We start from the raw sequence: 15,120 nt of genomic DNA, 5'->3' as shown, positions 1-15,120 counted from the left end.
TCATTATCCCACTCCACAGACCGAGGATCTAAGGCTCAGAATCTACGACCTTCACCAGGGTCCCGGCGAGCCCGTCCCGGGGCTGAAGGACCCAACTCCATTTTTCTCCATCACTCCACTGCATCCAACCCAATCACGGCACAGGAAGAAGGCAGAAGGGACGTGGCCCAATGAAACTGGGCCTAAGGGCTGAGTTCCGGAAGTGGACCCTAGGAAGTCCAGCTACCCTTCATATCTGCCTGCCCAGAATCCACCCACCAAGCCAGCCCAATTTCCTGCCAATCCTCACCAGGCTGTACGGAGCGTGAGGGCCACGGGTCTCCCACCCCCAGGCCTGGACTGGCCCTGAGCCCAGCTGCTGGGAGGAGAAATCTGCTCAGAGTGCTGGTGGCAATGTAGGTAGAGCAAGGACCAGTGGGTGAAGGGGAAATGAAGTTCAGAGAGGGAGAACCGCTGGCCCAGGGTCAAGCGGGGGTAGAGACAGAACATGCAAAATGCTGTGAGGGCATGGATTCTACGAATATCTTAAGAACGAAGACCAAGTTTGTTCCCTTTCATTTTCTTCAGTGGGGGTAGGAAGTCCTTGGGGCCAGAACACAATTGTCCTTTCTCTTTGCTTTGCTTTGTGCAGATGAGATCTGGTTACTTTGTCCAGTGAACCCGGGACAAGGTGGCCCTGTGCTCAAGGAAGAAGGAAGTCCTGTGGGCCGGCCACCGGCTGGGGCATTAGGTGGTGGTGTGAGACGGGAAAACAGTCTCCTTGAAAGAGAGAGATGTGGCTTTCTCATAAAAATGCACACATTCAGCAATCCCTTTGGTAAGAATTTATCTTAAGGAAAGAATCAGATAAACGCACCAAGATGTAGTTCAAGGATGTTGGTCCCAGCACTGCGTGGAATAGGAGAAACAGAACCAGCTAAACACACGTCTATCAGTAGGAGACGGTAGCATTAAATGGAATAATTCATGCAACAGAGCACTACCCAGTCCTTTAAAACAATGGTACAAATCTTCTGTTATTGACGCGCGAAAAGGCACGTATGACACGGGGAGAGAAGAATTGGCACAGCACATCCTTATTTTTGCTTAAAAAATAAATGTGTTCATACAACCAGCTCACATGCGGAGGAAAGACTCTGGAAGATGTGCTGCTTCCGTGCGGTGTAACCAGGAGTGACTGTTAGCATCCTTTTTGCTTTTCTGTATTGTGTGTGTGTGTGTGTGTGTGTGTGTGTGTGTGTTAATGACAAGCATGAAATTACCCTTATAATCATCAAGTTACTTCCACTGGAAAAATAAATAAGATAAACGGAAGTGAGCCTCCGCTCCAGCACTACCAATAATTAGCCGTGTGGCCCTTGGCGAGCCCCGGGCCCTCCCTGGGCCTCAATGTCCTCATCAGGAAAATGGGGTAATAATGAGCTCCTGCACTACCTGCCTCCCAGGATGGCTTTGGGCACAAGCTGGAAAAGGCCATCCTGTGGCCTACCAGGTGAGAGGGCTAGACCTGAAATAGTCTCCAGCGTGACTGGCTGACAGTCCCCTGTGGCAACTCGAGTGGCCACATGACCACTCCCGTGGACTCCCAGAGAGGCTGTGGGCTGTCTGTCCTGCCGTGTTCCAAGGGGCAGGTGTGTGGGGCCGTGAGGGGTCCTGGGAACTGTGTGGCCTGGAAGCCCCATGGCTCTGGCTTGCAGGTTGGCCCTTTCAGTCACCAGAGGGCATTCTGAGGGACCTGATAGTATGCTGGGTTCTGCACCCCCAAAGTGGCCAGTTTGCAGGCATCGGGGGGAGGCCCTGCTAGGGACGCAGAGGTCAGACTGGATGGGGAGCTCATGGTCACCCCTTCTGAGCCGCTCTGGCTGCAAGGCTATGCCTGGGGTCCGTGACATACAGCGGCTTGGGAGAGGCAGGGTGAGCGAGGCTGGTGATTAAAGATGCTTGAGGGCTAGCAGGGGCCAGAGCTGCTCAGAGAGAGCCACTGGTGGGGGCTGGCTAAGGGGGACACCTGGAGCGCCTGGAAAGGAAGGGCCACAGCTCGTCCCATGCGCCACTCGCACTGCTGTGACTGGGATGTGGAATGTGTGTCTCTTCCTTTCACCTGCGCCAGACTTTGCCTGCAGACAGGCTTGGCCCAGTCCCGCCACTGAGCAGCCAAACTGCCCAGGACAAGTGAGCTTTGGAGCTTCTGGGCCCTGTGAAGGGGGTTTGGTATGAGAAAGCCCCTAGCAGCAAACATTAACCCTTATTACAACTAACATTATGACTTTAGATGAGTTTCCAGCAATCCAGGGCAGGCACCTGCAGTCCCCCAAAGCCCTTTCTGTGGCATAAGCCCTTTCTGTGGCCTGGGAACTCCTTGTTCCCTGATCCAGAGGGAAGAGGGAGGGCAGGGGTGCGGTGGGTGCTGCAGGGGGTAGGAGGTGGAAGCACACCGTTCTGACTGGAGTCCTGCCCAGGACACCCTAGTTCTGAGACGAGTCCAGCCACCTTCTGAAGCCTGGGGCTAGAGAAGCTCCCAATTCGCCTGCTGGGCAGAGCCCTGGGGGTGCTGAGCTTTCCCCTTCTGAGCACAGCCAGGAAGAAAGGAGCGCAGGCCAGACAGGACAGAAACCAGCCCTGGGACAAGCACGGGCTGAGGGAAGCCATCCTCTGCCCTTGCTGAAACCAACCAGGCCTGTTTGACCCATTTCTTCCCCCAGCCCCTCCCGGACACCTTTCTCCCTTCCCGGTCCAAGACTGAATGACCTTGGGGCCACCTCCACTGTGGCTGGAAACCCACTGGCTGAGGCAAGCCCCAGTGGCAGAGCCTTCAGACGCCTAGGAAGCAGGTACCTAGAGACTTCAGGGAAAACCCTCCCTCCAAGAACAATCAAACTCATTGCCATTCAATGAACATCTATCTAGTGCTGACCAGACACATTATCTCACTGAATCCTCACACCGTCTCTGGGAGGGAGAGACTGTTACCACACGCAAGCTCACCCAGCAGCATAGAAAGCCAGGCGTGTCTGATTCAGGGCCCCACTGAGCTGTTGTTTAAACACAGGCCCCGAAGTCCCTCTCTCTGACTCCTGTAACTCAGCCTTGAGGAGAGAGGGCATCAGGGAGGGCTTCCCAGAGGAGGTGACACCCAAGATGAATCTTCTAAGGTGACAACCAGAAGGTAGCTAGGTGAGGGAGCAGAAAGAGGATTCGAGGCAGACAGAATGGCACGTGCAAAGACCTGGAGGTGAGAAGCAGTAGGAAAGCAAGAGTGAGAAAAAAGTCACAGTACGGTGTCACAGGCTCATAGGACGAGACAGGAACAGACTAGGGACGTGGACAACAGGCCTCAGAAGGACCCTGAATGGAGGAGTTGCCTGGTCAGATGAGGAAACAGAGGTTCAGAGAGAAGCCGCGCTGTCAGATGACTCCATCCAAAAAGGAGATGAAGCTGGGCCTGGTGTCAGGGGTGTGAGAATGGGGGCCACGGCCAGGCGGCACCCTGAAGGGCAGATGGAGGCCGCAGCCCCAGCTGGGAGCTGTGGCGGAGTTTTAATTATTTACGAGGCTGCTTCCCAGCAGGCCTCAGCGCTCCTGCGGCTGGGCCTTGCCCAGCTAATGAACTCTCAGCCATGGGAGAACTCACGGTGGCTGCTCTTTATTAGACCTGGGATGGAGGGGTGATGGGGGCTGGGAGAACAAGGCAGCCCGAAGGAGACAGAGCAAGGGAGAGGGATCTGAGCACAAAACCGGCCAGCATACGCCCAGCCCCTCAGCCCATCCACACAGAGAAACACACGTTCTTCCCAGAGCTGGAGGGGGAGAGGGGGTGGGTGCCATCTCACGATGGGGAAGCAGGCCTGGAAGGACTTGCCCGAGGCCACCGGAGAGTGCTCGCGACAGCACAGGTTCCATAGCTGGGTGCCTGCATTCACACCACGGCAATTTCGCTGAAAAACCGTACACGCTGGGACTGGTTACTTAACTGCTTCGTGGCTTTGTAAAATGGGAATAACACAGGCACTTCATAGAGCTGCCCATTTTATAGAACCCAGAAGCATGAGGCGATGCACGTAGAATCTCAGCACAACGCCTGGCCCACAGCAAGTGCTCAGTAAGCGTTCGCTGTTGTTGTTACTCTGGGAGCAAAGGGCTGGCCAGAGCCCAGAGCCCCCATGTGCGCCCCCAGACTACGGAGCAACAGGAAACTGAGGCCAAGGGGCCAGCTGGCCTACGTGACCCACGTCCACGGCCAGGGACCCACCCAACTTCCCCTGGCTGGGCCACCCCTGGGCTTCCTGGGGCCTGGCCTTCCAGCTTCCAGCCCCTTCCTACACTTTGAAGGCCTTTGAGCTGGGAACTGACGCTCTGGGAGCCTTTCCTCTCCCCAGCCCGCCAGCTCTGTCCCGTATCTCCAGAGGGCCGAGTCCCACCTGCGGTGGCCGAGGACGAGGATATAGAAGGCCTTGGTTTGAGTGCTGCCTCGAACCCCGACGAGACTTTGGGAGAGTAATTTCACCTCTCTGACCCCAGTTTCCTCCTCTATAATATGGGGACTGTACTACCGATTGTTAAATGGTAAGCTCTAGGGCAGCGGTTCTCAACCTGTGGGTCGCGACCCCTTTGGGGGTCGAACGACCCTTTTACAGGGGTCGCCTAAATACATCCTGCATATCATATATTTACATTACGGTTCATAACAGTAGCAAAATTACAGTTATGAAGTAGCAACGAAAATAATTTTATGGTTGGGGGTCACCACAATATGAGGAACCGTATTAAAGGGTCGCGGCATTAGGACGGTTGAGAATCACTGCTCTAGGGGAATGGTATTAGTTACCATCTTTCAAGGCCTGGTCTATCTGTCTCCTCCTCCAGGAAGCCTTCCTGTGCTTCCCCAGCCTCCATCAGTGTTTGGTATTCACAGGCTGCATTTTGGCCCTCTAGGAGCTTGAACTCATTTTGCTTCACACAGACTTCATTTACAAATTGCAACACCCATTTTGCAGGTCAAAGGGTACAAAGGTGGGGCAGCTGTCATGGAGTGGAAGGGTGGACGTGCCAAAGAAAGGGGTCGTTTATAAGGCAGGGAGGCTGCTCAGGGAGAAGCCAACAGCCTTGAGGGGAGGATAGTTCAAAGAAATGCAGTTTGGGCAGGTGGCCCAGAATGAGGGGGAAATCCCCAGATGAGGAAGGAAGAAGTGAGGAAAGATCATTTGTGAACAACTGGACCCACCCCCTTTCTTCAAGGTTGCTTTTTGTGGCTCCAAGGGGCCCCTTTCTAAAGGCCTTGGAGGTGTGAACAGTCATTCATTCCCTTCTCTTTGCCAGCCCTGCGTGAACACTTTTCACAAGTATAACCTATGACGGAGGAACAGCTACCCCCATTCAGCAGATAAGGAGGATACAAACTCAGAGAAGACAGAGTGTGGAACTGATACTTGGTACTAACAGCCAAGCCCCCAACCCTTCTTCCACTGCAAGCTATCAATGTCATTTGTTTTTCTTCACTCTCTGCCTATGACTCCACCCCATCTATCTCAGGATGAAATCAGGAACCCAGATTGGCCATCAGATCTCCCCTGGTCCCATCTGGGGCCACCCAGCCACCCACTACTTCACACTCATCTTGCCCAGAGCCTCTCATAAAGATGAAAAGCAACAGGCTCAACACTCAGAGTATGACTTTCAAAAACCTGGGTCACCTTCCTAGATCCTTCCACACCCCACTCCCCACCCCCAGCAAATAGTGCCCCAGAGCTCGGAGGCAGGTGGACATCTTGACCAAGTTCTGTCATTGTCTGCTGTGTGATCTTGGGCAAGTCACTCAACTTCTCTGAGCCAGACCCTTACCTACAAACAGGATGATAAGAAAAAGGTCTGCTCTTCACAGCCACTCTCAGAAGATTGCTATTATAAAGAATCAGGGAGATAAGGTATAACTAGACCAGAAATACAGGGGTTTTTTGTTTATTTGTTTGTTTGTTTGTTTTAATTGATTTTAGAGAGAGAGGAAGGGAGAGGGAGAGAGAAACTTTGATGTGAGAAACATCCATTGGTTGCCTCCTGTTATACTGACGGGACAGAACCTGCAATCTGGGCACGTGGCCTGACTTGGAATCAAACTGGCCACCTTTCGGTTCATGGGACAATTCTCAACCAACGCTGGGCCAGGGCTATTCAGGTTGGGTTGTTTTTAATCCTCAATGGAGGATATGCTTTTATTGATTTATTTTAGAGAGAAAGAGGAAGGGAGAGAGAGAAACATTGATTGGTTGCCTCCCATACTCGCCTCAACCCAAGGGTTGAACCCAAAACCTTTGTATGTGCCCTGATGGGGAACTGAAACCAAAGCTTTGTGTACAGGAGGATGCTCCAACCAACCAAGCCACCTGGCCACGGTCAGAAATGTAGTTTTCATTTCTTTGCGTCATCCTCAGCACTCCCGCTGTAAAGGGACCACAGAGAACAACTCCCCACAATGAGACTCGTAATATTTTACCCCAGCTCAGCCATACTCATAACTTCAATAGCACTGGGTAATGGTCGAGTCACGATTAGTCTAAGAACCCTGGAGTCAGATGCTTAAATTCAAGCTCCTACTTAGTAACTCAATAGCTGTGGGGCAAGTAACTTCATCTCTCAGCACCTCTGTTAGTATAGTCTTTAAAATAGGACTATTCTGAAGATTAAAGGAGTTTATATAAGCACAGCCATAGTAGTTGGCACACAGCTAATGGTCAGCGAGTTAGTCTCATTACTTCCAATTACATTACTAGACCTGGTCCTCAAAACCAGAGCAGGAGCCCAGCTGGCGTGGCTCAGTCGACCTCTGAACCAGGAGGTCACTGTTTGATTCCTGGTCAGGGCATATGCCCAGGTTGTGGGCTTGGTCCCCTGTGGGGGTCGTGCAGGGGATCAATGACTCTCTCATCATTGATGTTTCCATCTCTTTCTCCCTCTCCCTTCCTCTCTGAAACCAATTTAAAAAATATATATTGAAAAACAAAACAAAAGACAGAGCAGGAATCATTAGTCCAAGTGTTCAGGTGAGGAAACTGAGGCAGGAGGAAAAGATGTGCCCTAGTCACAGAGCCAACTCTGGGTTGGGTCTGAGAAAATGAACCCAGTGGCTGACTGGCAAACCCAGTTTAAAAACAAACAAACAAACAAAAACCTTGCCCTGGCCAGTGTGCTCAGTAGGTTGTAGCGTCATTCCATACACCAGAAGGCCATGGGTTCGATTCCCCATCAGCGCACATACCTAGATTGCAGGTTCTATCTCCAGCTGGGGCGAGTTAGGGAGGCAATCAATTGATATTCCTCTCTCACATTGATGTTTCTCTCTCCTCACCCCCCAGCCGCTCTCTCTAAAAATCAATGAACATGTTCTCCGGTGAAGATTTAAAAAACAAAATAAAACCTTGGGGACTCAACAGATGGTGCCTGTCCAGGTGTTCCCTCTACCTCCCACCCCACCCTACCCCACCCCTGCCACCGTGTGGAGCTAAGGGTCTGTCCACCCATTGCTCTCCTCCCGAAGATCCTGTTCCCCTGGCCAGTGGCGTGGGCTTGCTCTCCAAGTGCCTGAGTGCCTGCCCACAGGCACTGAGTAGGCGCCCAGTAACAGAGAATGAATGGCCACCTGATTCTGTTTCTAAAAATCCTGTTTTTCTGTCCTTGGAACTACACTCCATCGTGGCAACTGCCTGCTAACTTGCTTCTGGTCCCACAGACATCTGGAACCGCATGCACCCCAAGAAGGAACTTCCAAAGCAGTTGCCCCCGATGTACAAACACCAAACTCAGAAAAGATCACCTGCAACCAACACAGCTGGGGTGCACATGCAGCCCAGGAAACAGACTCTTCCTCCTGCTCCCTCCTTCCTGGTCTGCCCCACTGGTAGGGGCAGAAATAGAATATTGGGGACTAGCTACAATTATAAGAAATATTAATCATGCTCTGTTAACCATGATGGTTCTGTTCTAATTGGAGGAAGCACATTCTAACATGGCTGAGAGTTGTATACCCTGGGACATGGGAGCCAACATCGGAATGCAGTCCATCCTCCTTTCCCGAGAACTGCCTACTATTATGGAAAGATTTACAACCTCCTGGCTGAAGCAATCTAGTCCTGGAGGCCCCAGCCCTTTGCAGCCCCTAGGCCCTATTGCCTGTCCCCAGGTGCCTGGAGACACCCCCACCCCCCACCCCAGCGCTCATTGCCTGTAACCTGTAACCATTATACCTTGTCTCCTTTCCCATGCCTGGAATTCTTTCTCTCCCACGTAATCTTTGCCTCCTACCCAATATAAGCAGTCGGCTCTGGGAAGGGGAGAGCAGATTTTTGTGGATGGCCTGCTGCTCACCCATGCTGCCCGCATTATTGGAAGAAAGGCGCATATATGATTCAACCCTGTCTCTGCTTAACTGGCTCAAGTGGTGACAGGCAGCCAAGACCCATTGGTTGTGTGGTTAGACCATGACTCATGCCCCAGTCGGTCTGACTGGAGATCCAGGTCGGCTAACGAGGGTGCCACAAAGGGCTTCCCGTGACTAGGCAGAAAACCAGCGGGCTTTAGCTCGGTCCGCCTGCAACTACTACCCGCGGGATGAGCGTAGGGGTGTGGCCAAGGCGGGGCCAGGGCAAGGCCCCTGCGCCCACTGCGCCCCGAAAACCACGCACCCTTCCTCACCACGATTGGCCGCTCAGGCCACGGGGCCTATGGGGTGGTCCTCGCCCAGCCAATCAGGGGCCCCGGGGAGCCCATTCATTAAAAAAAAAAAAAAAAAAAAGGAAAGAAAGAAACGAGCAAGTAAAGGAGCGCGGCTAGGCCTGGAGCCGTGCGGAACTTTGAAAAAGCCGCGCGTTCCGTGGAGCCGAGGCTGGAGCCCTGGAGGCCGGTTCGTAGGAAGCCGGACCCGCGCAGGGACAGTGGCGTCCTCGCCCACAGTTCCGGCTCAGCCACCGGGTGTGGTGTGCCCTCCTCCAGGGCCCCTGCGCCCCGGGCTCCGCCCCGACCCCCTGAGGGCCCGCCCGCAGCCCAGCTCCCAGCGGGACGGCTCAGCACACCGCCCCGAGGGAGGCGGTGCCCGGCGGCTGCCCGGCTGCCGGAGTGAGGTCCACGCAGGTGGCTGGGCGGCAGCTGAGCCACGTGCGCGCTAAGTATGGCGTCCCCCACCGGCCCTCCCTCCGCCCCGGCCACTCACGGCAGTCGTCCTCGTCGCTGTTGTCCGAGCAGTCATCGTCCTCGTCGCATCTCCACACAGAGGGGATGCAGCGCCCGTTCTGGCACCGGAACTGGTCCTCCTCGCATTCCTTGGCCAGCCCTGCGCGGGGAGACGGGGCGTGAGATGGACCCCAGACCCTGCAGTCCAGGCAGCGGGCAGGGTCTCCGGCGGTGAAGGAAAGGGGGGCGATGCAACAGCCCCGGGGACCTCGGGGACCCTCGATCCGCAAGGAGGGGAGGGGGGGTCCCGGGATGGCAGGCAGTGCCGTGGCAGGACGAGGCCGGGCACACACAGTCGGTGTCAAACAACTTAGGCGTACCCTCCATTCAGTCACACTCGCCCGCACACTCGGCCCATAGTCAAGGATCCACGCAGACACATCCCACGGGGAGCCCCCAAACACGCCGAGACCCATGCCCCGGGCGCTGCGGGCACCTGCCCCTCTTGCTCGCAGCCCCTCTTGCTCGGCAGCGTGCAGGGGTCCCCGAAAACGCATTGTCAGGCGGGGAAGTCGCCCCGCTCCGCTACCGCCGCCACAGAGCGCGAGTCAACGACAAGAATCGTATAGCTCACCCCAAACCATCAATGACTACCCCCCCACCCCCAAAGTTCCCGGCCCGTCGGGCCCTCACTGCGCCCATCCCCCAAGAGCAGGTGCCGAGGGCAGTGCCCACAACGCAGGGAGCCGCGGGGGCGGGGGACAAATGAAAAGATAAATGCGTCCAGCGAAGCCTATCCTACCCGGGCGCCTCTGCCAGGCCCGGGCTGGGTGGCCCTGGTGCACCCCGCTCCCTGGCCGCCGCGCCGCGCTTTGTTGGCGGCCACGGCGGCGCAGAGCCTGGGCCGGGACCGGCCGCACGCACCTTGGCTCCCGTGCAGTGGATCCGCCGCCGCCGCCGCAAGATGCTGGAGTCGCAGCAGCAGCAGCAGCAGCAGCGCCAGCGGCCGGAGCGCGCCCCATTCGGGGCGGCCCATGGCGGGCCCCGGGCTCCGGCCGCCGCGCCCCGCACACCCCGTGTCGCTGCCGCCGCCGCCGCGCTTCAGCCCTCCGAGTTCTTGCCGCGGCGCCGGGGCTGCAGCTGCCCCCGCCGCCGCCGCCGCCGCCGCCCGCCCCGGCTCCTCGGCTGCATTTCAAGCAGGTTCCGTGACGCTCGGCGGCGGGGCGGGCTCAGGCTGGGCGCGCGGCCCCGGCCCTGGGCTGCCGCTGCCTCCGGCGCGCGCGCCCCCTCCCGCTGCCGCCTCCGCCCCGCGTCCCTCTCGCTGCTGCCACCTCTCCCTTCTCCCTCACGTCCTTGGTCCACTCCTCCCCAGGCAGGCTCTCGGTGACCCTGCTTAGGCGGCGTGCTGGGCGCTGCAGAAGCTGGGGTGAGCCAGATGAGGCCACTGTTCCCAGAGGTAGCAGATAGTCCGTCCAGAGGAAGCAGCACAGGCTGCCTGGAGGAGGTGGCAGGCCGGTAGGAGGCTGAGGAGGCCTAGGAGGGAATCTGCGTGGGAGGGGAGATGTTGTTCCTGCGGGCACAGGTCTGTGCAGGGGCACGTGGAGCTGAGGTGGCGGTGGATAGGAGTTTGGGTACCAGGATGTGCATGAGCAGGAAGAAGGTAAGGGAGTGGGGCTGGATCTCTGCGTGCCTCATCAGCTCCAACCCGGACATTACACATCCGTGAAGCTGGTTAATGTGCCCATGTACATCTGTGCAAGCTACCTGCTCATGGGACCATGGCCAAGGACGGACCTGGGGCACAGATTTCTCATTCATCTGCATTTGACTCTCCAGGGCGTGCGGCAGAGGGGAGACAATCAGAAGAGACAACAGGGTACACCTTGCTGTGGTAGGGAAGGGCAGGGACTGTGGGCTCCAGAGAAGGGACTTGTCATTCCCGCCCTTAGGAGACAGGGCCTCTGCCGCTGTTGCTGGCCTCTGCGTGAATGAGAAGGCCCCACCTCTGGGAAGTCACAGCCCACCTCACCCGTGCCAGGGTACAGGGTGCGGGGTGTAGAGAGCAGAGCTGGGATTAGGTTGTTGATGTTTAAGGGCATAGGCCACTAAGAGGCAGGCTCACAGGTGCCCAGGCCCAGTGTGCGTCCACGCCCTCTCCCCTCTTGCCCTCTCATTTCCACTGCAGAGGGGCAGAAGACGGGGCTGCAGGAGGTGTTAGTCCCAGGCCTGGAAGCCCCTCTGTTTCATGAACAGCCTCTTGAGCCCTATTACTTCCCACAAAGGGCAGCCCCTTGGCAATGGCTGTGGCCACCCGGTGGAGAGCCCAGCAGGTACTCATGCCATTACTCCTTCTATCCTTGCTCGTTCAGTCATGCAACAGACATATTCCAGCCCTGCTCTGTGCCAACCCCGTCTTGGGCCTAGAGGTGGTGCCAAGGTGCATCAGACATGGCCCCAGCCCCAGAGACCTGTGAGGTCTCTGACTGGTGGGGAGACGGACCATCAACAGACAATGAAATACAGGTATGATGTCAACAAAAATGTATGGAGCACTTACTATGTGCCAGGCATTGTCTGAGGCCTGGGGATACAGTGTAGAAACATATGAGGTCCCTCCTTTCTCTCCTGTAACTGACATTTTAATTGGGAAAGGCAGACACAAAAGGAAGAAAGCAAAAGAGATAATTTCAGATCATCATAACTGCTATGAAAAAAATAAAACATGGTTCTGTGAGATGATGGCAGGTAACTTTAGAGAGGTGATCAGGGAAGACCGCTCTGAGGAGGTAACATTTCACTGAACGGCAAGAATGAGCCTGCTATAGGTTGAGTGTGTGTGTCTTCCCCAAATGCATATGTTGAAACCTAATTCTCAATGTGAGGGTATATGGAGATGGGGCCTCTGGGAGGCACTAGGACATGAAAGGGATTAGTGCTTTTATAAGAGACCCGGAGAGATCTCTGGCCCCTTCTACCACATGAGAACACCGTGAGAAGAGGGCTGTCTATGAACAAGGAATGGGGCTCTCACCAGACACCAAATCTGCAGGCACCTTGACCTTTGACTTCCCAGCCTCCAGAACTGTGAGAATTAAATTTCTGTTGTTTATAAGCCACACAGTCTATGGTATGTTTTTTATGTCAGCCCAAACAGACTAAAACAGAGCCCAACCACATGGTAATCAGGCGGAAAGGCATTCCTGTCAGAGGGAAGAGCAGTGTAAAGGCCTTGAGGTGGGTGGGCTGGAGCCTGGTGATGAGGAGGAGAGGGTGGTGACCAGGTGGGGTCAGAGGGATGCAGCAAGGCCTGATCACATGAGGGCTTTGCAGGCCCCAGTAAAGAGTTTGGATTTTGTTCTAAGCACAAGGATGCCAGCTGGGACAGCAGGATGCCTAGGACTGCGGAGTCTAGGATGGAGCCCCTCCTGCAGACCAGATTGACCTCCCCAGCTCAGCCCCTCCTTCTTCACTCTGTGGTCTTAGGAAAGCTAGTCCCCATCTTTGAACCTCAGTTTCTCATCTGCAAAATGGGGGTAATGGGATATTTCCAAGGTTCATTCTCGTTTTAAGATAATTATGTAGATTGAAGTTCAGAGGCAGCAAGGTAGAGAGAGTAAGAAGAGCATGAGGTCTGGGTGGGACTGCCTGGGCTTAAGCCTGTTCTTCCCCTTCCTCGCTATGTGACCTGGAGCAACTCACTTAACCTTTGTGGCTCAGTTTCTTCATCTGTAAGATGGGAATGGTGACAGAACTCACTTCACAGTGTTTTTGTGGGGATTATGTTAGATAAGATTGTGTATGCATAGCATGTAGTATACAGTCGTTGCATAATAACTGTTAGTTATGTTGCTATGATGCAAACACAAGTCCCTGCTCAAAAACGCTGATGACTTCTCAACACTCAAGCAATATAGATTGAGCCCAGGCATTCCTTGACCTCCCCTCCGAAGGGGGTCTTTTCTCACACGATCTCACAAATGACCAGGTGCCAACAAGGGCACGCCTTGTCTCTCCACAGCCCTTCCCCCCCCCCCCCCAGAGGTTCTCTGGACTCCTCTCCCCAATTTGGGCTACTTGCTTCTCTCCCTAGTCAGCCTGTGATCTCCCCAAGGAGGAATCAACTCTCCTGCATTTTGGGGCCCTGGCACAGGCCACATTTTACCAAAGTTTGTTCCTGCCTTTACTGAAGGTTTCTGAACCCCCAGGAGGACTATGTCTTATCATTCTTATATTCAGAGGATAAACACAGGCTTGACATATAACAAGCATCAGATAAATGATGTTTAAATACTTGAAATCAAGTTAAAAGGAAAAGCATATCAAGTCATAGTGATAGTCAATATTTATTGTACACTTGCTGGTGGTCTGGCACCATCTAAGTCAGCGGTTCTCAACCTGGGGGTCGAACGACCCTTTCACAGGGGTCGCCTAAATACATCCTGCATATCATATATTTATATTATGATTCATAACAGTAGCAAAATTACAGTTATGAAGTAGCAACGAAAATAATTTTATGGTTGGGGGTCACCACAACATGAGGGACTGTATTAAAGGGTCGCGGCATTAGGAAGGTGAGAACCACTGATCTAAGTGCTTCAATTGCTTTAACTCATTTAGTCCCGACAACAGCCCCACGAGGAGAGCTTTACGTTTATCCCATGTTACAGGTAAGCAAACGGAGGAACGGGAAATCACACAGCTAGTAAATGGCAGAGCCAGTATTCGAACCTACATGGCAGAACGGGATTTTTCAGGGCACATTCGTGGTTGAAATCCAGTGAGGGGCAAAGGGAGAACGCCTAACCCTTGGCACATACCAGACACCAAATGGACACGGAGGTTCGGGTACAACCTCTGCTGCCCAGGGGACTTCTTGTCCTCACCTGTCCTCTCCTTCATTCTCGACCGACTCAAACACATGGGCCGTGCACACTCCTGGGTTTCCAAAGAAAACCCTCAAACCCGACCCCGAGTACAATGATTCCCCGTGAAACGGAAACAGGTGGCATTCCATCTGCTGCCCCACCTCAGCCTCCATATTCTGCCTCCGGAGCCACCAGAGGCCCAGCAGCCTGCCCTACGCGCTCTACTCCTTCGCCCTGCCCCCAAGAACGGGAGTTTCAGGCCTCCTCCAGGCTGTACCCTCTGCCTAGAACACTCTTGCACTGGTTGACTTCTAGTCATCCTTTGGGCCTCAGTTCAAATGTCTCCTCCTCTGGGAAACCTCCGGGTCTCCTCCAGAGAGGGCCTGCCTGCTCCTGGCTCCCACAACACTGTGTCCCCATCTCTCTGACCACACTGGGCTGTCATGGTTGAACCCTCCATCCAACGGGGAGCTCCCCAAGTCAGAAACAGGGTCATCCTGGTTCTTGCTGTGTCCCCAGTGATGACTTGTTAAAGGGAAGTGTGACTATGAATTCTCTCCCAGGCCAAGATTAGGGCCAGAGGGTGCATACACCTCCCTCCCGCCCCCCCCCCCCCCCCCCCCCCGCTGCCTGCCCTCCCGCCCTTGCTAGGCAAGGGGCACAGATGAACTAGACTCCATCACGGCCCTTGAGATCTCTGGTCTTATCACACTGTGACAGCTCAGGGGCATCAGAGTCCTGCCCCAGGTACCCAAGGCTGCGTCACATGCCCAGCATGGGTCCTGAGTTCATCACAGCTGAGCTCAAGGCAGCAGAGCTCTCCCTCTGTAACTACCTGCACGTTACAGAAGTCTAGTCCAGTGGTCGGCAAACTGCGGCCCCTTGAGTATGGCTCTTCCACAAAATACCACATGTGGGCGTGCACGTACAATGCGATTGAAACTTTGTGGCCACACTCAAGGGGCCAAAGAGCCGCATGTGGCTCACAAGCCAGTTTGCCGACCACTGGCTAGTCCAGTGATGGCAAACCTTTTGAGCTCGGCGTGTCAGCATTTTGAAAAACCCTAACTTAACTCTGGTGCTGTGTCACATATAG

General features: G+C 54.8%; 1 protein-coding gene across 6 annotated transcripts in view; it reads right to left on the bottom strand.

The window, feature by feature from the left end:
- Positions 1 to 10,320, bottom strand: part of LRP8 (LDL receptor related protein 8) — a gene marked incomplete at its 5' end in the record, with an annotated part of 71,313 nt that extends 60,993 nt beyond the window's left edge. For 5 of the 6 annotated variants that reach the window (XM_081087348.1, XM_081087350.1, XM_081087346.1 and 2 more), the window contains 2 exons: positions 9,197 to 9,316; positions 10,081 to 10,192. In XM_081087348.1, coding sequence (XP_080943474.1) covers positions 9,197 to 9,316; positions 10,081 to 10,192 — 232 coding nt within the window. Of the gene's footprint in view, positions 1 to 9,196; positions 9,317 to 10,080 lie in introns of all 6 variants that reach the window. The other variant, XM_081087349.1, reaches the window with a different exon arrangement.
- Between the last annotated feature and the right edge of the window lie 4,800 nt (positions 10,321 to 15,120).

This window comes from Myotis nattereri (assembly GCF_964212035.1).
Source record: "Myotis nattereri genome assembly, chromosome: 3".
Classification (NCBI taxonomy): Eukaryota; Metazoa; Chordata; class Mammalia; order Chiroptera; family Vespertilionidae; genus Myotis; species Myotis nattereri.
The sequence above is the reverse complement of the archived record's forward strand: the minus strand, read 5'-3'. Positions and strand labels throughout refer to the sequence as shown.